The sequence below is a fragment of the Saccopteryx bilineata genome, chromosome 3, assembly GCF_036850765.1.
Source record: "Saccopteryx bilineata isolate mSacBil1 chromosome 3, mSacBil1_pri_phased_curated, whole genome shotgun sequence".
Taxonomy (NCBI): Eukaryota; Metazoa; Chordata; class Mammalia; order Chiroptera; family Emballonuridae; genus Saccopteryx; species Saccopteryx bilineata.
In genome coordinates, this window is record NC_089492.1 from 276,570,673 (window position 1) to 276,594,545 (window position 23,873).

Sequence of the window (23,873 nt, forward strand, 5' to 3'; positions counted from 1 at the left end):
TTTTTTAAATAATTAAATATGTAAAAATTCTATTTGATGTAATAGTGGGAGTTTTTTTTTGTTTCTTTTTACTTTATTCATTTTAGAGAGAAAGAGGAAGGAATAGGAAGCATCAACTTCCATATGTGCCTTGAATAGGCAATTTTTTTTAAAAAGACTTGATTCATTTTAAAGTGGAGAGGAGTGTTTGTTTTAAAATCTTTTTTTTGGCCTGACCTGTGGTGGCGCAGTGGATCAAGTGTCGACCTGGAAATGCTGAGGTTGCCCGTTCAAAATCCTGGGCTTGCCTGGTCAAGGCACACATGGGAGTTGATGCTTCCAGTTCCTCCCCCCCTTCTTTCTCTCTGTCTCTCCCTCTCCTCTCTAAAATGAATAAATAAATAAAAAATTAAAAAAATAACTAACATAAAAAAAATCTTTTTTTTAATTTTTATTTTTTTACAGAGGCAGAAATAGACAGGGACAGACAGACAGAAACAGAGACAGATAAGAAGTATCAATCATCAGTTTCTCGTTGCGTGTTGTGACTTCTTAGTTGTTCATTGATTGCTTTCTCACATGTGCCTTGACTGTGGGCCCTTCAGTAGACCGAGTAATCCTCTGCTGGAGCCAGCGACCTTGGGTCCAAGCTGGTGAGCTCTTTGCTCAAGCCAGATGAGCCCGCGCTCAAACTGGCGACCTTGGGGTCTCGAACCTGGGTCCTTCCGCATCCCAGTCCGACGCTCTATCCACTGCGCCACCACCTGGTCAGGCTGTTTTTAAATCTTATTACTCTTTATTGAATTGGCCTATATTATTTCTCTAAAGCTGACATTTTGTTCCTTGGTAAGATGTATGCTATGCAGATGCCATCATGTGTAAATATATATATTATGTGTGTTTTATATGTTACATGTATTTCTATGTTTAAAAGTAGAGCAGCTCTGTTTGAGTCAAGGTAAAAGAATGGAGGGTCTAAGGCAGGGGTCTCAAACTCGCGGCCCGTCCACCAATTTTGTGCGGCCGCAGACTGGCCCGCAGATTAATCCACGAAGTTTGATTAGTCTGCGGGCCGCACAAAATTGGTGGGTGGGCCGCACGGCCGCGAGTTTGAGACCCCTGGTCTAAGGTAACTGGTATCCCAGGGTTTCTCCAAAGATAATTTGGCGTGTCATCCTCGTGCAGGGGCCATGCTAATCTTCTCTGTATTGTTCCAGTTTTAGTATATGTGCTGCCGAAGCGAGCACCTCCAAAGATAATTTTGAATACCAGTGTACTCGGTGGTTTCTAAAATCTTGTCCTGACATTGTATAGTTTTAAAAACCTAAAGTGTAAAATTCCTCTTTCTAGGTACATTGCATTTCTTTTTTCCCCATTGTGTCTTTGTTCTGTAGGTCTTTCATGTAAGCACAAACCTTTGAGAGCAAGGGCATTATCTTTTTTCCTGTGATTCCCCTTAATACTTAATATAATATAATATGAGGAAGGTTGGAAATTAGGAAACGTGAGGTTTTGTTTGTTTTTGAAACCTGAGTATGTTCATTTAGTAATTGTCAAATACATATTTTGAGTGTGTGCTGTATGAGAAATTGCTTGGATCTTAAAGAGCTTTTGGTATAACTGGAATATAAAACAAATGGATCGAATGTAACAGGTTAAATTATTTGCATACAGGCCCTGGTCGGTTGGTTCATTGGTAGAGCATTAGCCTGGCGTGTGGATGTCCTGGGTTCGATTTCCGGTCAGGGCACACAGGAGAAGTGACCATCTGCTTCTCCACCTCTCCTCCTTTTTCTCTCCCCTTCTACCTTTTCCCCCCTTTCCCCCTCCCCATCCTGTAGCTGTGGCTCATTGATTCTAGCACATTGGTCCCAGGCACTGAGGATGGCTCCATGGAGCTTCTGTCTTGGGTGCTAAAAATATCTCAGTTGCATGCATCCAGTCGGGTTGGATCCCTGTCAGGGCGCTGTGAGAGTCTATCTCCCCTCCTGTCACTTGGAAGAGAAGAGGAAAAAGTTGACTACAATAGAAATAGTAGTAAAGATATGAGAAGTACATAGGAAATGAGGCAAGCTGCATGAGAGGTAAGGTTTGATTTTTTATTTTTATTTTTTATTTATTTATTTATTTGTTTTCATTTTTCTGAAGCTGGAAACAGGGAGAGACAGTCAGACAGACTCCCGCATGCGCCCGACCGGGATCCACCCGGCACGCCCACCAGGGGCGGTGCTCTGCCCCCCAGGGGGCGATGCTCTGCCCATCCTGGGCGTCGCCATGTTGCGACCAGAGCCACTCTAGCGCCTGAGGCAGAGGCCACAGAGCCATGCCCAGCGCCCGGGCCATCTTTGCTCCAATGGAGCCTTGGCTGCGGGAGGGGAAGAGAGAGACAGAGAGGAAAGCGCGGCAGAGGGGTGGAGAAGCAAATGGGCGCTTCTCCTATGTGCCCTGGCCGGGATCGAACCCGGGTCCTCCGCACGCTAGGCCGACGCTCTACAGCTGAGCCAACCGGCCAGGGCCTTTTTTTTTTTTTTTTTTTTAAGTGAGAGGAGGGGAGATAGGCAGACTCTCACATGAGCCCTGACCTGGGGCCATGTGTGGCCCCAGCAACCCTGTCTGGGTCCATTGCTCAGCTGAGCTATCCTCAGTGCCTGAGGGCAACACTTGAACCAGTTGAGTCACTGGTTCGGCAAAGGGAAGAGGGAGAGATTGGGGAGAGGAAGAGGATGAGAATCAGATGGTCGCTTCTCATGTGTGCCCTGACCCAGGATGGAACCTGGGACATCTACATGTTGGCCGATGCTCTATCCACTGAGCAAGCCGACCAGGGCCTGATTTTTTTTTTTTTTTAAGGGTAGAGAATATACTTGATTTGAAAAGAATCATTGTTGGATATAAACATGGTATGTAAAGGGAACAAGTAAGAAAGGGTCTAATTGAAGTTGAGGGGGTGCAAATGAGGATACTGTGGTATATAAATATGAATTGGCAGCCTGGGATCAGCTTATGTTGAATTTTTAATAGTCCTTTTCCCTTTTTCTGTTCTCATAACAAAAAAGTGGTGTGTCCTTACAGAGTTAATTTGCCTATAACTTTCCATCAGGTATATGGAAAAGAAGTAAAATAAAGTGGGAGCAACATGTGAGGAAAACCAGTGTGAATTTTGTCCTTTTTAAAAAAAATCTAGTTAGTCTGACCAGGCGGTGGCGCAGTGGATAGAGCCTTGGACTGGGTTGCCAAGGACCCAGGTTCGAGACCCTGAGGTCGCCAGCTTGAGCACAGGCTCATCTTGTTTGAGCAAAAGCTCACCAGCTTGGACCCAAGGTCGCTGACTCAAGCAAGGGGTTACTCGGTCTGCTGAAGGCCCGCGGTCAAGGCACATATGAGAAAGCAATCAATGAACAGCTAAGGTGTCGCAAAGAAAAACTGATGATTGATGCTTCTCCTCTCTCTCCGTTCCTGTCTGTCTGTCCCTATCTGTCCCTCTCTCTGACTCTCTTTGTCTCTGTGAAAAAATAAATAAATAAAAAGTACTCTAGTTAGCCTGACCAGGCGGTGGGCGCAGTGGATGGAGCGTCGGACTGGGATGCGGAAGGACCCAGGTTCGAGACCCCAAGCTCGCCAGCTTGGACCCAAGGTCGCTGGCTCGAGCAGAGGGTTACTCGGTCTGCTGGAGGCCTGTTGTCAAGGCACATATGAGAAAGCAATCAATGAACAACTAAGGAGTCCCATTGAAAAACTGATGATTGATGCTTCTCATCCCTCTCCTTTCCGGTCTGTCTGTCCCTATCTATCCTTCTCTCTGTAAAAAAAAAAAAAAAAGGGTATTCTAGTTAGAAACATAGCCTAAAGAATTTAGGGTGCCTTTCAGAAAATACTAATATACTGGTTTTTGTGTAATATTTAATATTTAAGTATAAACATAAACAGATGTTTAATTATCTTTAGGCCTTGCTTGAGAGGACTGGTTATACTCTGGATGTGACCACAGGACAGAGGAAGTATGGTGGTCCTCCACCAGACAGCGTATACTCTGGCATGCAACCTGGAATTGGAACAGAAGTAAGTGTTCAGCTGTTTGCCGAATCTTTCCAGTTTGTAGACTATTCTATCTGTTCTGTGATTAGAAAAAAATACTTGATTGTTTTCAAGGTTGAGCTATTACTGTTTTGGATATCCATCTGTATTTTGCTGTCATCATAAGCAAAGATAGTTATGTGACTGGTAGATACCCAAACACTTTGTAAGAGAATGTAGAACTGGTTGCTAAAACTATGCAACTAGCAACACGCCATTTTAGGTGCTTGAGGTGAGGTTATTAAGGATAAACGATTTCTGTATTCTGGTTTTAGTTTTGTTTTATACCTAATTTTGTATAATGCTTGTCCTTCCTCCAGACTCGTCCTTCCATCTCATAGGGAGTATTCAGTAGCATTAAGAGATTTATTTCATAAAGGTTTCTTCATATCTCTTAAATGCTAGTCTATCCTAATCCTTTGAAAGGAGAAGACTATGTGCCAAAATGTAAGCTATGCTACAGCAGGGGCCTTTACAGATTGATTGTTTCACTGTTCATATTTAGTGCCTAGCATAATGTCAGGAATGTAGTAGACACAGTTTTTGAATAATTGGTTACAGTTTTTTTTTTTGGCTACTAAAACTGTGGCTTTTTAATTTAAAATTTAAACTAGATTAAAGGAGAATTTTATGGGATTTTCTTTAAAACAAAGTGATGGGGCAGTGGCTTCCATCGGTGGTATTGATATGTATCTCCAATTACTTTAGAAGTCTAAGAAATTTTCAGAGTTAACTCAAACTCCCATTTGAATAGCTGGAAAGGAAATAGTAACATCTTACTAAAATTATTATCAATGATACTTCCTAAGAGTTAAAACTTAACTCTTCAGGTGGCCACAGCAAAGATTATTCTAATTTGTAAATAAACAAAGACATGACTATTTAATGTAATTTTTTAGGTCTGTATAAGAACTAATTCTAGTTGTATTCTTTGTATATAGAATAGAGTTTATATCCATAGGTCTTTGTTTCCTGAACTTCTTTTTTTTTTTCTTTTCCAAGTGAGAGGAGGGGAGATAGACAGACTCCCGCATGTGCCCACCTGGGAGCCACCTGGCAACCCCTGTGTGAGGCCAAGGCTGTACCCATTTGGGGTCATGCTTGCAACCAAGCTATTTTTAGCACCTGATGGTGGAGGCTCCAGGGAGCCATCTTTAGCACCCAGGGCCAACGCACTTGAACCAGTCAAGCCATGGCATGGGAGGGGAAGAGAGAGAAAGAAAGATAGGGGGAGGAAGGGTGGAGAAGCAGACGGTCCCTTCTCTGTGACCTGTCTGGGAATCGAACCCAGGACATCCACATGCTTGGCCGATGCTCTTATCACTGAGCCAACCAGCCAGGGCTCTGAATTTCTCTTAAACATTATACAGTTAATATTCTATTTATATTTAGCATTATTAAAGGAGTTCTAAGCATTTTTATTTTTCATGATACCTGAATCAGCTACATATGATTGTTTGGAGTCTCTAAAACTAAATTATATAATGTGGTACGTAAATATGACATGGTAGCCTGGAATCAGCTTATGTTGATTTTTTAATAATCCTTTCCCATTTTCTGTTCCTTGTAACAAAAATGTGATATGTTTTTAGAAAGTTAATTTGCCTATAACTCCATTAAGTATATATATAACCTAATGTTATATATAATGATAGAGTTGGAATTGGGACTCTAAGCCATCTACATTTCTTATAGGAGCAAGTGTCATTTAAATGTAGTGTACAAGTGAGTAATAATTTGGCCGGTTTTTTTCCCTACTTTTGTCTTCCGTTGATCCCCTCTCTGGTATCCTTTATCTTTAATGTTCTGCTCATGTAGTGAGCTCTTTCAAATCTACATTTATATTTTATTTTTAAACAATATAGAAATATAAAATATAGTACAACTTTCTTACTTGAACTGCTATCCTATAGCATATTGTATTTTTTTCTAATGGTTTTATTTTTATTTTTTTGTAATTTTTTTCTTTTTAAAAACCTTTTCATTGATTTGAGAGGGAGAATAAAAGGGAGAGGGGGGAGGTGCAAGGGAGAAAAAGAAAGAGGGACACATCAACTCATTGTTCCACTTAGCTGTTCCATTTAGGTATTTCATTTAGTTGTGCACTCATTGGTTGCTTCTCATATGTGCCTTGACTAGGGCTTGAACCTGAGACTTGGCTCACAGGGACAACGCTCTATCCACTGAGCAACCCGGCCAGGGTTCTATGGTTTTAGACTTTGTTCAGGATTGTATCAGGATTTTTTTTCCTTGCCTTAAACCCTCATATGAAATGATTGAAATAGAATTGCTCCTTTGTCTTTTTTTTGTTCTTGAGGCAGCCTAGAACACCTCCAAGAGGAGAATACAGAAAAAGTTATCTAGTATACCATTGAGCATGTGATAATCCATGTTAGTGTTTACGAATTATTACATTTACCTTAGTCTTATTTCTTCAACTAGTTACAAAATCCCTTAGTAATAGCCTGAGCTGTGGTGGTGCAGTGGACAGAGTGTTGACCTGGAACACTGAGGTCACCAGTTAGATATCCTGGGTTTGCCTGATGAAGGCACATACTGGGAAGCAGCTATGAGTTGAGGCTTCCTGGTTCTCCCACACACACACCTTTTTCTCTTTCTTTCTCTGTCTCTCCGTCTCCTTCCCTCTCCTCTCTAAAATGAATAAATACTCCTTAAAAATAAATAAGTAAAATCCTTAGGAATAAAAATTAAGTGTATAATACTGTTAGTTCTTCACAATGCTCAATATAGTCTGGTGTAAGTTTAATTTGTTGTATATATTTCATAATTATAGAAATGACCATTTTTTTAGCCCATTAGATTAGTTTCATTAATGGAGACTTGTTTTATCTTTGCTTTATATAGATAAGAGGAGTTTTGCTAGTACTCTTAAGATTTCACTGGAAGCATTTGAACAATTTAATAAACTATTTTTAAATAGTATCCAATTAGAAACAAATAGTTGGTACAGTATTTGTAAAACATGTTATCATTCTCTTACAGTACAGTGCCTTTTTTTAATTAAGACTTTCCTTTTATTTATTTATTTATTTATTTACAGAGACAGAGAGAGTCAGAGAGAGGGATAGACTAGGACGGACAGACAGACAGAAAGTATCAATCATTAGTTTTTCGTTGCGCATTACAGCACCTTAGTTGTTCATTGATTGCTTTCTCATATGTGTCTTGACCGCGGGCCTTCAGCAGACCGAGTAACCCCTTGCTTGAGCCAGCGACCTTGGGTCCAAGCCAGTGAGCTTTTTGCTCAAACCAGATGAGCCCGCGCTCAAGCTGGCGACCTAGGGGTATCGAACCTGGGTCCTTGGCATCCCAGTCAGATGCTCTATCCACTACGCCACTCCCTGGTCAGGCCAGTACAGTGCCTCTTTAGGAGAAAGATGCAGCTTTCTGTATATTAGATATCATTACATACAGCAGATACTGTTGTAGCAAAATCCCTATTTGAGATTAACAGCTTAAGCCACTCCTGTCAAGGAATTTATTACAACACAATCGCAGTATAAAATTTTGGATTCCACCCATAAATTTAGATTTTGAGATTTGACCTATGCTTGTTAAAAATTAAAGTTTTGGGAAATTAGGCCCTGGCTAGGGGCTCAGTGCATAGAGCATTGGTCCGGCATATGGATGTCCCAGGTTTAAGTTCCTGGTCAGGGCACACAGAGGAAGCAACCATCTGCTTCTACCCCCAACTCCCACACCTCCCCGCTCCTCCCTCTCTCCTCCCTCTCTCCTCCCTCTTCTCACACAGCCAGTGGTTTCATTGGTTTGAGCGTAGCCCCAGGCACTAAGGATAGCTTGGTACTCGAGTATAGGCCCCAGATGGGGTTGCCAGGTGGGTCCTGGTTGAGGCACATGTGAGAATCTGCTTTACTATCTCCCATTCACTCACCTAAAAAAAAAAAAAAAGTTTTGGGAAATTAGAAAAATGGGTGGTTTTTATTTTTCTTTTTAAATTATAGTTGATAGTCAATATTTTATATTAGTTTAAGGTGCACAGCAAGAATAATAGATTTTTAATACATTGGGTGGCTGGTCGTTTTTAATAAGTTGGTTATAATTAGTGTCATTTTTGATACTGTGAGACTTGGTGTTTTTGTTCTTTTGCTTGATTAGAGCAGTGGTAGTCAACCTTTTTATACCTAGTACCCACTTTTGTATCTCTGTTAGTAGTAAAATTTTCTAACTGCCCACCAGTTCCACAGTAATGGTGATTATTTATAAAGTAGGGAAGTAACTTTACTTTATAAAATTTATAAAGCAGAGTTACAGCAAGTTAAAGCATATAATAATAATTACTTACCAAGTACTTTATGTTGGATTTTCACTAAGTTTGGCAGACTAAATCTTTATAAAACAACTTACTATAGTTAAATCTATCTTTTTATTTGTACTTTGGTTGCTCTGCTACCGCCCACCATGAAAGCTGGAATGCCCACTAGTGGGCGGTAGGGACCAGGTTGACTACCACTGAATTAGAGCCTTTAAAAATTTCTAGCTCTTGATTGAAATTAGGGTCAATGCCTGAAGCGGATAATATTGAAATTAAGTTATGGGAAAACTGTGAGGTTTTATCTTTGGATAAAATCTACTGTAAATTAATTTTATATATGAACACTTATTAGCAGATGCTGTTACTAAGCAATTCTTGAGTTGAGAAATACACAAGAATGTTAGGCATTCATTTTGGAATGGAGTTTGTTTGTTTGTTTGTTTGTTTATTGTATTTTTCCGAAGTTGGAAACGGGGAGGCAGTCAGACAGACTCCCGCATGCGCCCAACCAGGATCCACCCGGCATGCCCACCAGGGGGCGATGTTCTGCCCATCTGGGGCATTGCTCTGTTGTGACCAGAGCCACTCTAGCGCCTGAGGCAGAGGCCACAGAGCCATCCCCAGCGCCCCGGCCAACTTTGCTCCAGTGGAGCCTTGGCTGCGGGAGGGGAAGAGAGAGACAGAGAGGAAGGAGAGGGGGAGGGGTGGAGAAGCAAATGGGCGCTTCTCCTGTGTGCCCTGGCCGGGAATCGAACCCAGGACTCCTGCATGCCATGCCGACGCTCAGGAATGGAGTTTTTAGTGTGCCTTGGCTGTTAGACATAGTCTGGTCATAGTATCTTTTTAGTTTTTAGATGGTATTATAAAACGGTTTGGGGAAGACAGTTTTGTTTTAATTTATTTCCACTGACAAAAATGTAACATCCATGAAGATTATGGATATATAATAAGCTCTTATTTGTTTAAAGTGAGTAAGCACTGATATTCTATTTGGGATTTCAGAGGAAATGGCAGATTGAGATCTAATTCTTTGGTTTATTAACTAACTAATGGAAGTGTTACAGAACCAGTAAAAGAGCTAAAAGTGTATGACTATGTAGCACCTGAATTGAATTATGTATAAAGAAAAGCTGCTATTTTTGTAAAATTGTAAAAAAGAGCTGAATAATAAAAAAAACCCAGTAGATACTCAAAGACTTTGTTGAGCTGTCTGCTTGCTTCTGTTGATTGCTTCCGGAGTCTCAGAGGACTTCCTCTATTACTGTTGAAGTATTTGATGGATAGATAATAGACAACTAGAACTTTTTCCAAGCCTTGATGCCAAGTGAGTAAAGGAAGAAATGTTATGGTATTCATCAGATTGTGTTGGTTCTGGATTAGGGGTGGAGGATTACCTGTGTACACAGGCATACTCTGAATAGCTCGTATGGAGCCCAAATGGCTCAGGGATCAACCAACTAATAAAAAAAATTCTATTTCATTTTAGTTGATTAAAAATGGAGCTTATAGAACTTTAAAAGGAGTGATGCTTAACTTGTTTTTGAAAACTGTTTAGTTTTAGCCTTTTTAAGTTTTTTTTTCTTCCTGAAGTGAGAAGCAGGGAGGCAGAGAGTGACAGGTTCCCACACGAGCCTGACTGGGATCCCCCCCCACCTCATGCCCACTAGGGGGTGATGCTCTACCCATCTGGGGCGTTGCTCCATTGCAACTGGAGCCATAGCACATGAGGCGGGCAGAGGCCATGAAGCCATCCTCAGTGCCCCGGCCATCTTTCCTCCAGTGGAGCCTTGGCTGCGGAAAGGGAGGAGAGAGATAGAGAGAAAGGAGAGGGGAAAGGGTGGAGAAGCAGATGGTCCCTTCTCCTTAGTGCCCTGGCTGGGAACTGAACCCAAGACATCCACATGGCAGGCCGACGCTCTACCACTGAGCCAACCGGCCAGGGCCCCTTTTAAGTTCTTTTAATGTCCTAAGTTAAACTAATCTTGAAATGAAGCACCTCCTATTTCTCAGATAAAACAGTATTTTTGGCCTGTTCTTGGACCCTGGTGACTTAAAATATTGGATACTTCGTTGACCATAGATTCATAGATGTTTCTTTTAGAGAGTATTCTCTTGGAAAATCTGTAAGTTAGACTCCTGACATTCAAACGGTAGAGTACAATGAGCTCATTCTTAGGAATCCTTTCTATAAAGTGATTAATGAAGCATTAAATTACTTTTGCTGAAATACAGGTGTTTTACTTTGGTATACTTAATGAAGCAAACCAGTCTGGTTCTGAAAATATACTATAGTCTGATATTTATCTTCCTCACTTAGTTGTGTCAGATATATCATTTCATAGCGCCACCGCATGTGCTCTTTCTTTGCTTTTCTATGTATTTGTAATGGGTAGGGAGAAAGTTTGGATGATGAACAATGTGATTATGAAGCACCATTGCATTATGTTAAATAGAAACTATATAAAGCAAAATTTACTCCCCAGACCAGTTTTAAAATAGACACAGATACTCTTGAATATAAAAATATTCTTTAAAAATGTATTTTAAAATTATCAGTTATCTTCATGTGTTTCTTAGGACACTTTTTATTAGTAGTTTTGTGGGTTTTTTTTAATGCTGTGCCCTGTTAATGAATGTTTATTTATAGAGTTGAGAATGCAGGTTGGTATAGCTGGAGCTCATGAGAAATGGTCAGATTCTGGATATTTTGAAGACAGATCCAACACTGTTTTATTGATGAGTTTGGATATGGAGACATAAGAGAAAGGAGTCGCCTGACCTGTGGTGGCGCAGTGGATAAAGCGTTGACCTGGAAATGCTGAGGTCGCCGGTTCAAAACCCTGGGCTTGCCCGGTCAAGGCACATATGGGAGTTGATGCTTCCTGCTCCTCCCCCCTTCTCTCTCTCTCTGTCTTTCTCTCTCCTCTCTCTCCCTCTCTCTCTCTCTCTCTCTCCCTCCCTTCCTCCCTCCCTCTCTCCTTTCTAAATGAATTTAAAAAAAATAAAAAAAAAAGAGAAAGGAGCCAAGGATGACTTGAAGACTTCTGGCCTGAGCACCTGGAAAGATGGAGTTGCCATATAATGAAATGAGGAAGGTGCATTGGAGAGCAAATTGGCAGGATTGAAAAATAGTTCAGTTCTGGACATGTTACTAGTTAGCTGTCTCTTAGATCACCAAGTCTAGCTATTGTATGATCAGTTGCTCATATGAATGGGGAGTTGAGGGGAGAGTTTTGGCTAGAGATTGTAAATGTGGGTAGACATAAGCATCTATTGAATATGGTATTTAAAAACCATGAGTTTGGATGCAGTCACCAAGAAAGTGTGTGTAGCTTAGATAAAAGGTTTAAGATCTGATCCCTGTAGCCCTTCTACAATTTAGAGTTTGGAGAGGTGATGAGGAACTAACAAAGAGGACTGAGAAGAACAAGCCAGAGAGGTGTGAGTAAAAGCAGGAATGTGGTGTCTCAGAAGTTAAGAAAATTTACACAGGAGAAGTGCTAGTCAGTTACATCAAATTTTCCAGGGTGATGACTGTGAATTGACATTTGATTGTGGCAATGTGGATGTCATTGTGACTTTGACAGAAAGGATGGTAAAGCAAGATTTGGAAAAGATTCAATAGCGTGGGAGATGAGGAATTTGAGATTGCAAGTACATACGGTTTTTTGGAACAGTTTTGCTACAGAGTGTAGCAGAGAAATTGGACAATAGCTGGAAGGTGTGTAGTCAAGATATATTTTGTTTAAATTTTAAGGAAGAAAGATATGATATATTTGCGTGCTGATGGAATTGATCCACATATGAGAGGAGAAACTGATAAAATTTTTGCTGGCCCATGTGTCCTTGAGTAGGAAAGAAGGGATGGGGTCTGGTTAGTGCAGGGAGTTACTAGTGTGTGGTAGATGCTCACTCATACATCCATTCAGAGGTCAGTAGTCACTGTGTCCAGTGCTGGAAATAAAATGAGGAGCAAGTTGTGAGGTCTTCACTCACATGGAAATGGAATCGTCTTGCTGGTGTTACTCCTAGATGAAGATACAGTCTCACTGATTAAGAAACTTAAGCAAGGTAACTATAATATAGATTTGAATTCAATGTAATTTGAAACTATTTTCACACTTTTCCTATCTTCATAGCTTCACCTTACTACACCAAGTCACATACATCATCTGTTGCTGGGATTGCCCTGTTAACCTGATCAGTCTGCCTGTTTTTCCATACAACCCATTTTCTACCATTTACCAGAATATTTATTCCTTTTATTTATTTATTTTTACAGAGACAGAGAGAGGGATAGACAAGGACAGACAGACAGGAACGGAGAGATGAGAAGCATCAATCATTAGTTTTTCGTTGCGCATTGCAACACCTTAATTGTTCATTGATTGCCTTCTCAGATGTTCCTTGACTGCGGGCCTTCAGCAGACCGAGTAACCCCTTGCTTGAGCCAGCGACCTTGGGCTCAAGCTGGTGAGCTTTTGCTCAAACCAGATGAGCCCTTGCTCAAGTTGGCGACCTCAGGGTCTTGAACCTGGGTCTTCCGCATCCCAGTCCAAAACTCTATCCAATGTGCCACCGCCCGGTCAGGCTATTTATTCCTTTTAGAACATATGTCATACTTGCTCACTTGTCTGCTCAAAACTCTGATGTCGGCCCTGGCCAGTTGGCTCAGTGGTAGAGTGTTGGCCTGACGTGTGGAGGTCCAGGGTTCTATCCCAGTCAGGGCACACAGGAGAAGCACCCATCTGCTTCTCAACCCCCACCCCCCTCTTCTCCTCTCCTGCAGCCATGGCTTGATTAGAGCAAATTGGCCCCAGGTGCTGAGGATGGCTCCGTGGACTTTACCTCAGGTGCTAAAAAATGGCTCTGGTTGCAACAGAGCAAGGGCCCCAGATGGGCAGAGCATTGCCCCTAGTGGGCATGCTGGGTGGATTCTAGTCGGGGTACATGAGGGAGTCTGTCTCTGCCTCCCCTCCTCTCACTGAATTAAAAAAAAACAAAAAAAAACCTGATGTCTTTCCAACACATTTGTACTAAAACTCAAATTCTTAACCTTGGTTTAACTTAATCTGGCTCTGTTCTCTTTTTCTCAATACTGTCTCCTGTGTGGACGTTGTAATTCCATTCACTGGCCTATTTGCTCTTTTCATCTATGTCAGTTGTACTCCCATTTTTTTTGTACTTGTTCCTGCACTTTGGAATGCTCTTTTCCTCCCGTTTTCTCTTAATTTTCTTCTTAGGTTTCGATTCATATTTAACCTCCTTACAGAGGCTTTCCTAATTAAAATACTGTATTTCCCCTTGTATAAGACACTCCCATGTATAAGATGCACCTTAATTTGGGGGCCCAAAATTTGGAAAAAAAATACTACATGAAGTTATTGAACTCGTTTTATTCATCATAAAGTTCATAAAACTTCTCATCACTGTCAAAACTCTTATCCAGTAGCTTGTCCTCATCTGTGTCTGATGACGAATCACAGACAGTGAGGGCAAAAACAAGAGTGAAAAAGCAGGAGATGCAAGTAAAAAAACTATAACCGCTGTATAAGATGCACCTAGTTATAAATTCAATGCAATACCGATTAAAATACCAGTGACTTACTTCAAAGATATAGAACACATATTCCAAAAATTTATATGGAACCAAAAGAGAACACGAATAGCCTCAGCAATCTTGAAAAGGAAGAACAAAGTGGGAAGTATCACACTTCTGATATCAAGTTATACTTCAAGGCCATTGTACTCAAAACAGCCTGGTATTGGCATAAGAACAGGCAAATAGACCAATGGGTCAAAACAGAGAACCCAGAAATAAACCCACACCTTTATGGACAACTGATATATATATATTTTTGGGGGGGGGTTGTTTTGTTTTGTTTTTTTACAGAGAGAGAGAGAGAGAGGAATAGATAGGGACAGACAGACAGGAACGGAGAGATGGGAAGTATCAATCATTAGTTTTTCGTTGAGCATTGCAACACCTTAATTGTTCATTGATTGCTTTCTCATATGTGCCTTGCCCGTGAGCCTTCAGCAGACCGAGTAATCCCTTGCTCGAGCTGGCGACCTTGGGCTCAAGCTGGTGAGTTTTTGCTCAAACCAGATGAGCCCGTGCTCAAGCTGGCGACCTCGGGGTCTCTAACCTGGGTCTTCTGCATCCCAGTCTGATGCTCTATCCACTGCGCCACTGCCTGGTCAGGCTGGACAAACTGATATTTGACAAAGGAGGTAAGAGCATACAATGGAGTAAAGGCAGCCTCTTCAACAAATGGTGTTGGGAAAATTGGACAGCTACCTGCAAAAAAATGAAACTAGACCACCAACTTACACCATTGACAAAAATAAACTCAAAATGGATAAAAGACAAATGTAAGCCGTGAAACCATAAGCATCTTAGAAGAAAACATAGGCAGTAAGCTCTCCGACATCTCTCGCAGCAATATATTTGCCGATTTATCTTCACGGGCAAGTGAAATAAAAGACAGGATAAACAAATGGGACTATATCAAACTAAAAAGCTTCTGTGCAGCTAAAGACAATAAGAACAGAATAAAAAGACAAACTACACAATGTGAGAACATATTCAACAATACGTCTGATAAGGGGTTAATAACCAAAATTTATAAAGAACTTGTAAAACTCAATACCAGGAAGACAAACAATCCAATAAAAGAATGAGTGAAAGAAATGAATAGACACTTCTCCAAAGAGGACATACAGATGGCCAATAGGCATATGAAAAAATGCTCAACATCATTAATCATTAGAGAAATGCAAATTAAAACCATAATGAGATATCACCTCACACCAGTCAGAATGGCACTCATCCACAGAACAACACAGAATAAGTGCTGGCCAGGATGTGGAGAAAAGGGAACCCTCCTGCACTGCTGGTGGAATGCAGACTGGTGCAGCCACTGTGGAAAACGGTATGGAGATTCCTCAGAAAATTAAAAACCGAACTGCCTTTTGACCCAGCTATCCCACTTTTAGGAATATATCACAATAACACCATAGCACTGTTTCAAAAGAAGAAATGCACCCCCATGTTTATGGCAGCATTGTTCACAATAGTGAAGATCTGGAAACAGCCCAAGTGTCCGTCAGTGGACAAGTGGATTAAAAAGCTTTGGTACATATATACTATGGAATACTACTCAGCCATAAGAAATAATGACATTGGATCATTCACAACAACATGGATGGACCTTGTTAACATTATACTGAGTGAAATAAGTAAATCAGAAAAAACTAAGAACTATATATGATTCCATACATAGGTGGGACATAAAAATAAGACTCAGAGACATGGACAAGAGGGTGGGGGTTACGGGTGGGGGGGGAGGAGAGGGGAGGGACACAAAGAAAACCAGTTAGAAGGTGACGGAAGACAATTGTACTTTGGGTGATGGAATGCAGTATAATCAAATGTCAAAATAACCTGGAGATGTTTTCTCTGAACATATGTACCCTGATTTATCAATGTCACCCCATTAAAATTAATTTAAAAAAACAATGCAAAATGTCAAGGACTAAGGAAGGTATGGTAGGTATTTGAAGGATTGTCACCCAGCTAATCAGGAGTGAGCCATGGGGAAAGGCATTCTTGAAATTAAAGTCAGAAGAAACAATGAATTCCAAAAAGAGTTTTATGTTTGAGCTGAATATTGAAAGGTAAATGGAAATTAGCCAGGCAGGGGAGTTGAGGGAAAGTGTTCCAGCAGAAAGAACAGGATGACTCCTCATTGGTTCTGCCATGCCTAACAGCAGAAAGCCTTTAACCAGGGGTCCCCAAACTGCAGCCCCCTGAGGCCATTTATCTGGCCCCCGCTGCACTTCCGGAAGGGGTACATCTTTCATTGGTGGTCAGTGAGAGGAGCACATTGACCATCTCATTAGCCGAAAGGCCCGTAGTTCCCATTGAAGTACTGCTCAGTTTGTTGATTTAAATTTACTTGTTCTTTATTTTAAATATTGTATTTGTTCCCGTTTTGTTTTTTTTACTTTAAAATAAGGTATGTGCAGTGTGCATAGGGATTTGTTCATAGCTTTTTTTATAGTCCGGCCCTCCCAACAGTCTGAGGGACAGTGAACTGGCCCCCTGTGTAAAAAGTTTGAGGACCCCTGCTTTAAACAGCATCAGGGCATTCTTCCCTCGGAGGGTTTTTTTATTTTCAGGAATTACAGTGTGGCATGTTTAGGTCTTCAACATACATAGATAGCTTTTCTCTTTTTAAATGCAGCTTTTCTCCCTTTTCGGCATGGGATTCTGACAATGAAATCTCTAGCCAAAAAAACCCAACAAAAAACGCACCTAGCCTGACCTGTGGTGGCGCAGTGGATAAAGCGTCGACCTGGAAATGCTGAGGTTGCCGGTTCGAAACCCTGGGCTTGCCTGGTCAAGGCACATACGGGAGTTGATGCTTCCAGCTCCTCCCCCCTTCTCTCTCTCTGTCTCTCCTCTCCTCTCTGTCTCTCCCTCTCCTCTCTAAAAAAACAACAACAAACGAATAAATAAAAAAAAATTAAAAAAAAAAACGCACCTAGTATTTAGACCCCAAATTTTTCGGGGGGAAAGATGCATCTTATAAATGGGGAAATACGGTACAATCTTTTCTCATTTTTACCTTCTTTTATTGCTTTTGTTAGCCTTTAACACCTCCTAAAATTATAGTTTATATTTTTATTTTGTATTGTAAGCCTCATAAGTGCCTAGACCTTGTCTGGTATTCACTGTATCCCTAGGACTTAGAAAAATACATTGCACGTGAGTAAAGGTATATATGCATTTCCATGTCTTAGGAGAGGGAAGCAGTTGTCTGTATAGGCTAGGCATTGTGCATTGGAGCAACTTCAAGGTGATATGAAAAGATTAATTGGATGTAGATAGGAATGAGAGGGATTCAAAATATTTGAGTTTGTTTGTTTGTTTATAGGAATAATATTTCCTTAGTCATCTTATTTGGGGAGCAGCAGAAATTATGTACTTCCAAGAGAGATGGTGAAAAATCAGAGGAGCCAGTTAAGAAGGGTGGATTTTAGTTATTTTGATTTTTGGAAAAAATACGCATTTGTTATAAATGTATTTTATCTTTATTGTAGAATATTTAGAAACTATAATAAGGAAAAAAATGAAATTAAAACAGGTTTTTTATATATTGAGAAACAGATTCTGATAGTCATTCTTGTCTATACTATACATATATCTAAATCAAAAAACAGAAGTTGGCACCACTAGATTTATTGATGATTTGGGGTAAAATCAAGACAGTCAAGAGGAAATGTTTGGTAGACAGTTGGAGGTACAGAATTAGGTCTTGGGATGAGGATCTGGGAGATGACTGTAGTTGTAGGTTTTGGGAATGGATATCATTATAAGGAAAAAACAGAAAAGAATAGTAGAGCCATGACTAAGAAACACGCAGATTTTTATTAGGTGGATAGAAGAAGCACCATGGAAATGTTATAGAGAAATAATTAAAGGTAAGAAGACCAGGTTAGTGGAGGATCCTGAAGATTTAAGGATTTTCAGAGGGTAGCATCATCACTGTTCATGCTTGAGAAGGTGGGGATGATGAGACAGAGGGAAAAAAATTTAGTGATTAGAAGTTCATAAGTGACATTTGGGCATGCAGTTTAGTGTTAGAGGAAGAAGTCAATTTTAGAGAGTTAAAGTATAAATGCCAAGTGCTTTTCAGAGTGAGTTTTTATTAGAAAGATGGTTTTCTATGGATATTTTTACTTCTCTGTAGCTGCACAGTACTAAGCATATAGGGATGTGTTGAAAAAAACTGCATGAGTAGAATAAAACATGGGGCATGTGTTCAAAGAATATAAAAATGAAATGAAAGATATATAAGCTAAAGTAAAAGTGTGTGTGTGTGTGTGTGTGTGACAGAGACAGAGAGAGGGACAGACAGACAGGAAGGGAGAGAGATGAGAAGCATCAGTTCTTCGTTGTCACACCTTAGTTGTTTATTGATTGTTCTCTCATATGTGCCTTGACCAGGGGGCTGCTGCCGAGCCAGTGACCCCTTGCTCAAGCCAGCGACCATAGGGTCATGTCTATGATCCCACCCTCAAGCCTGAAACCCTGCGGCTAAGCCAGGCGAGCCTGCTCTCAAGCCAGTGACCCCATGCTCTGCGGCTAAGCCGGGCGAGCCTGCTCTCAAGCCAGTGACCCCATGCTCAAGCTCGTGACGTTGGGGTTTCGAACCTGGGTCCTCTGCATCCCAGGCTGACACTATCCACGGCTCCACTGCCTGGTCAGGCACTAAAGTAAATGTTTTTTGTTTGTTTGTACTTTGTTTTGTTGTGGGAGGTTTAGCATGTTTGAAGACAGGAAAGAACCAGTTGGTAGGAAAGGATGTCCTGAGCAAAATAGGAGTTGAAGAAATAAAGGTTTGTAATTATTTCCAGAAGAAGGTGGTGAAAAGAAATGTGCTTCTTTCCTAGGGTTAAGAAGTTAACCTTGGAAAGGAAGTAAATCTCTGTGAGGTATAAAGGATATAAGTGAAAATAGATATTGAGAAAGGTTTTTGAAGCTGAGAGGAAAGAATATGAGGAAATGAGTAACTTTCCCAGATGACCTTAAAATGACATTTGGTGAACTTGAAAGAGACAGAAGAATTGAATTAGTTTTGTGAGAATCATACTAGAGATTTAGTGGAAAATATTAAATTTTACCCAAAAGCAGTGAAGGTGGATCTAAGTTTTTTTAAAGGATTATGTTAAGATAGCACAACTTTTGTAGAGATCAGAAACTTAATATGCAGTATAATTTTGACATCTTTTGGATTGCTATTATTACTTCCTTAATAAGGTAACTTTTCAGAATATGAAATGTTTTTTATTGATTTTAGAGAGAAGAGAAAGAGGGGTGGGAGGAGCAGGAAGCATCAACTCGAAGTAGTTGTTTCCTGTATGTGCCTTGACCTGGCAAGCCCAGGGTTTCAGCATTCCAGGTCGATGCTTTATCTACTGCGCCACCACAGGTCAGGCCCGAATATGACATGTTGATGTAGGAGAGTTTCGCTAGAAAATGTATCTCATGTACACATTGATTTAATCTTTAAGACTGTGTTTGGATTACAAATGTTTTAACATAAAAGATTGTTTTTTAATGTTTGTGGAAGCTTGAAGAAAATTGTGGTATGATAATAGATACTAAGCGTTTCTGATTATTTAATTTATTTATTTTTCTTCTTTTTCCAAGTAAGGAGGAGAGATAGAGAAACAGACTCCCACAGGTGCCCCAACCGGATCTACCTGGGTACCCTTGTCTGAGACCTATGCTCTGCCATCTGGGGCCATGCTTGCAATCGAGCTATTTTTAGCACTTGAGGCAGCGGCTCCACAGAGTTATCCTCAGCACCTGGGGCTGATGCGCTCGAACCAAATGAGCTTTTGCTGCAGGAGGAAAAGAGAGAGAGAGGAAGGGGAGGGGTGAAGAAGCAGATGGTCGCCTCTTCTCTGTGCCCTGACCAGAAATCAAACCCTGGACATCCATACTCCAGGCCAACGCTCTACCACTGAGCCAACTGGCCAAGACCGATTATTTCATTCTAATTTATCATTGTATATTACAATTTAGTCCTATATAATTTTAATTAAGATAGAACACCCAGTCTTCATATGGTGAAGAGTCTTTTTCATACTTTAACATGTAATGTTCTGATAGAAAAAAGGGATGGATTGAAAGTCTGGAGTTTTAAATAATAAAAATTTTAGCGTTGAGAAACTTGAGGAAGAACCATTAATCTTTTTTTAGTTATTGTTTTTATAAAAATGGAGACATATTTCCATGAAGATACAAATTATATGTGCCCTTCTGTTTTTCTAGGAAAAGACAAATAACTATTCAAATTTAGTGCATAATTTGCACACTCTTACTAATCAGTTTCCACTTTTCAATACAGAATATTAGTCTATGTTGATGACCCTAAAGTCATTATAATAAAAATTAGGATTGGTTTCTCAAGATTCAGTTGTCTTCATTTCTCCTTAAAGAAAAGATTGTTAGGCTTTATGGCTCTAAAAGCAGATGCTTTGGTATTCTAATACAGAGATTTTATTTCAGGTCTTTGTAGGTAAAATACCAAGAGATTTATATGAGGATGAGTTGGTGCCCCTTTTTGAAAAGGCTGGTCCCATTTGGGATCTACGTCTAATGATGGATCCACTATCTGGTCAGAACAGAGGGTATGCTTTTATCACCTTCTGTGGGAAGGAAGCTGCACAAGAAGCTGTTAAACTGGTATGTGATAACAAAACCAATTCCTACTGTCTAGCAAATCATTATTTAAGAGATTTACCTCAATTAATGTTTGTAGTTAACATTGTTTTATTTTCTTTAGTTTTTGCTTTGAATGTTTTTATATTGACTGAGTTGGTATGTGGCCTTTGTTCTATATCAGGGGTTGGGAAACTTTTTGGCTGAAAGAGCCATGAACGCCACATATTTTAAAATGTAATTCTGTGAGAGCCATACAATGACCCGTGTACACTTCGCATTATCCAATAAAAATTTGGTGTTGTCCCTGAGGACAGCTGTGATTGGCTCCAGCCACCCGCAACCATAAACATGAACGGTAGGAAATGAAGGGATTGTAATACATGAGAATGTTTGGGGGTTTTTTTTGTGTTGTTGTTGTTGTTGTTTTTATATTTTTCTGAAGTTGGAAACGGGGAGGCAGTCAGACAAGACTCCCGCATGCGCCTGACTGGGATCCACCCGGCATGCCCACCAGGGGGCGATGCTCTGTTGCAACCAGGGCCATTCTAGCGCCTGAGGCAGAGGCCACAGAGCCATCCTCAGCACCTGGGCCAACTCTGCTCCAATGGAGCCTTGGCTGCGGGAGGGGAAGAGAGAGACAGAGAGGAAGGAGAGAGGAAGGAGTGCAAAAGCAGATGGGCACTTCTCCTGTGTGCCCTGGCCGGGAATCGAACTCGGGACTCCTGCACGCCAGGCCAACGCTCTACCACTGAGCCAACCGGCCAGGGCCCAGAGAATGTTTTATATTTTTAATGTTATTTTTTTTTTTTATTAAAGATTTATCTGCAAGCCAGATGCAGCTATCAAAAGAGCCACATCTGGCTCACAAGCCGTAGGTTCACGAGCCATAGATTCCCTACCCCTGCTCTATATTTTCTGATTATAATGGTAAAAAAAAGAAATGAAAATACCCCCAAGAATTAATATATTAGAGAAAGTCTCCCATAACTCTAAAAAGTTATTAATTAGAATGATTAGGATCTAAAGTTTGATTTAAGTATTTGGTTTCTGCATTTCTCTCTTGATTGTAGACAAAAAAGGATGTCAATTCTTGCTGTTAAACTTTGATAGGATTCTTAAAGTGAAGTGAAGGTTTAGGACCCTGTTGCCAATTCAGGAAACAGTTTTTAATCTGTTTTATTTTTGTCACAGCCTAATCATACAGTTTATTTTCTAATTCTTTTCTGTGTTTTTGTCTTCAGGTTATTTGTCTTTTCTATCTTTAATCTTTCCCTTTTGCTATTTTATAACCAGTCTTTAATTACTTTTTGTGTAGGACCTTTTACTCTTTGTACTGACTTATAAGTAGTAGTAACAAAATTATGCAAATTAAGTATATCTTCACTCCTACTGTATTAAGATACAAACATCCCAGTCACTCAAAATAACAATATCATTGTTTTCTGGCATAATCTTTTGCCAGACATTTAAAAGCCTCACTTAGTCTAGTTCTAGTCCTTCTAGAACAGTAACCTCTTTTACAAGGCTTTTGTTTCATTAGTTGCATCTAAATTCATTCCACTTCTGCCTGACCAGTCGGTGGCGCAGTGGATAGCGCATTGGACTGGGATGTGGAGAGGACCCTGGTTCGAGAACCCGAGGTTGCCAGCTTGAGCCCAAGGTCGCTGGCTTGAGCAAGGGGTCACTCAATCTGCTGTAGCTCCTTTAGTCAAGGTATATATATGAGAAATCAATGAACAACTAAGGAACTGCAATGAAGAATTGATGCTTCTCATCTCTCTCCCTTCCTGTCTGTCTGTCCCTATCTGTCCCTCTCTCTGACTGTGCCCCCCCAATAAATAAATAAATAAATAAATAAAATTCATTCCGCTTCTAGCATGACTCAGATGTTAGTCTTTAATTATTATGAATGTCCTTACAGTTTGTTTATTTAGTATTTAGATGTTTTTAAAGCTTTTATTTCTATGTTCTGGCAGCATGTAGATGGTTTTATTTAATAATGATACATCTGTTAGTAAATAAATGGGTAGGTAATGTTAAAGTATGAGAAGCTAAAATTTATTAATGGAACCATTATAGTAATTTAAGTAAAACATTTTTATATGTATTTTATATAATTTTGAAAATACTATGTGTGATACTATATGTATATATTTAGACTTCTATGGTTTGTATAATGTGAAGTTTTAAATTTCTTCATTGATTAAACATGTTTGTTACTTTTTATATATTATTATTTTTCCATTGATTTGTCTATATCTAATTTTATCTCTAAGGTATTTTTTCTGAAAATCTGGAAAATTTTTTTAGATAGATAAAATTGAAATATGGAATAGTTTTAAAAATGAAGTGCAAGTAAGTCCTTTCTAATATGGAGGAACAGTAAAGGTTAAACAAACCAAACTAAAATGAGAATGACTACAACAAGGTTAAAACTACACATTTATATTATGGCAAACCCGAGGGTACTTGGTGAGTTTATGAAGTAGGAAGTGTTTGACCTTAAATTGTTGAATTTTTTAGATTAAGATCAGCTGTCCTGAGTTTGAGGTGGTTGTGGGGTGTCTGGTTCTTTTCTTCTTTGCAGTGTGACAGCTATGAAATTCGCCCTGGTAAACACCTCGGAGTGTGCATTTCCGTGGCAAACAACAGGCTTTTTGTTGGATCAATTCCGAAGAATAAGACTAAAGAAAACATTCTGGAAGAATTCAGTAAAGTCACAGGTAAAACAAAAATGTATTTAGAAACTAATTTTTGGAAATCTGTGGTACTGTTGATAAGTACAAACCAAAAAAAAGGTGTATAGTAATCCAAGAGTTCAAATGTCTATTCAGTGTTTAAATTGCCTCCTTTCTGTTTTATAGTGGTGTGGACTAATTAAGCAAGTTTTCTCATTTCCTTAATATCTTGGAATGTCCCCTTCACTTCTTTACCTTAATTGAACCTTGGCTTTTGCCAGAGCTTTTGGCCCTGTGGTGTTCAAGCGAAGGCTTTTCCCCTCTTGGCATTCATTGTCCTTTAGGGCCAAGGGAATTAGAATCTTATCCTATTCCTGTTGCCTTGTCTAGATTATATTTTTGAAAAATCCCAATTTTAAATTCATGGAAATAATTGAGAAGTACATTTTATATCACAGGTCTGTATACAGTTTATAACTGAAACAAAATGTAATGAAACCATACTTTGACTATTGTACATGATTAGTCTTATATTTCCTATTCCCTCTCTCCCTCCCTCCCTCTCTTCCTTTTCTTTCTCTTTCTCTTTTCCTATTTTTCTTTTTCA

The 23,873-nt window shown here is 39.9% G+C and overlaps 1 protein-coding gene and 1 pseudogene across 5 annotated transcripts in view; one reads left to right on the forward strand and one right to left on the reverse strand.

The window, feature by feature from the left end:
• Nucleotides 1-23,873, forward strand: part of HNRNPR (heterogeneous nuclear ribonucleoprotein R) — a 46,613-nt gene that overhangs the window by 9,788 nt on the left and 12,952 nt on the right. For 3 of the 5 annotated variants that reach the window (XM_066270136.1, XM_066270139.1, XM_066270135.1), the window contains 3 exons: nt 3,925-4,038; nt 20,433-20,609; nt 23,176-23,310. In XM_066270136.1, coding sequence (XP_066126233.1) covers nt 3,925-4,038; nt 20,433-20,609; nt 23,176-23,310 — 426 coding nt within the window. Of the gene's footprint in view, nt 1-3,924; nt 4,039-20,432; nt 20,610-23,175; nt 23,312-23,873 lie in introns of all 5 variants that reach the window. The other 2 variants (XM_066270137.1, XM_066270140.1) reach the window with 1 other exon arrangement.
• LOC136332691 (U6 spliceosomal RNA) lies at nt 1,134-1,226 on the reverse strand (annotated as a pseudogene).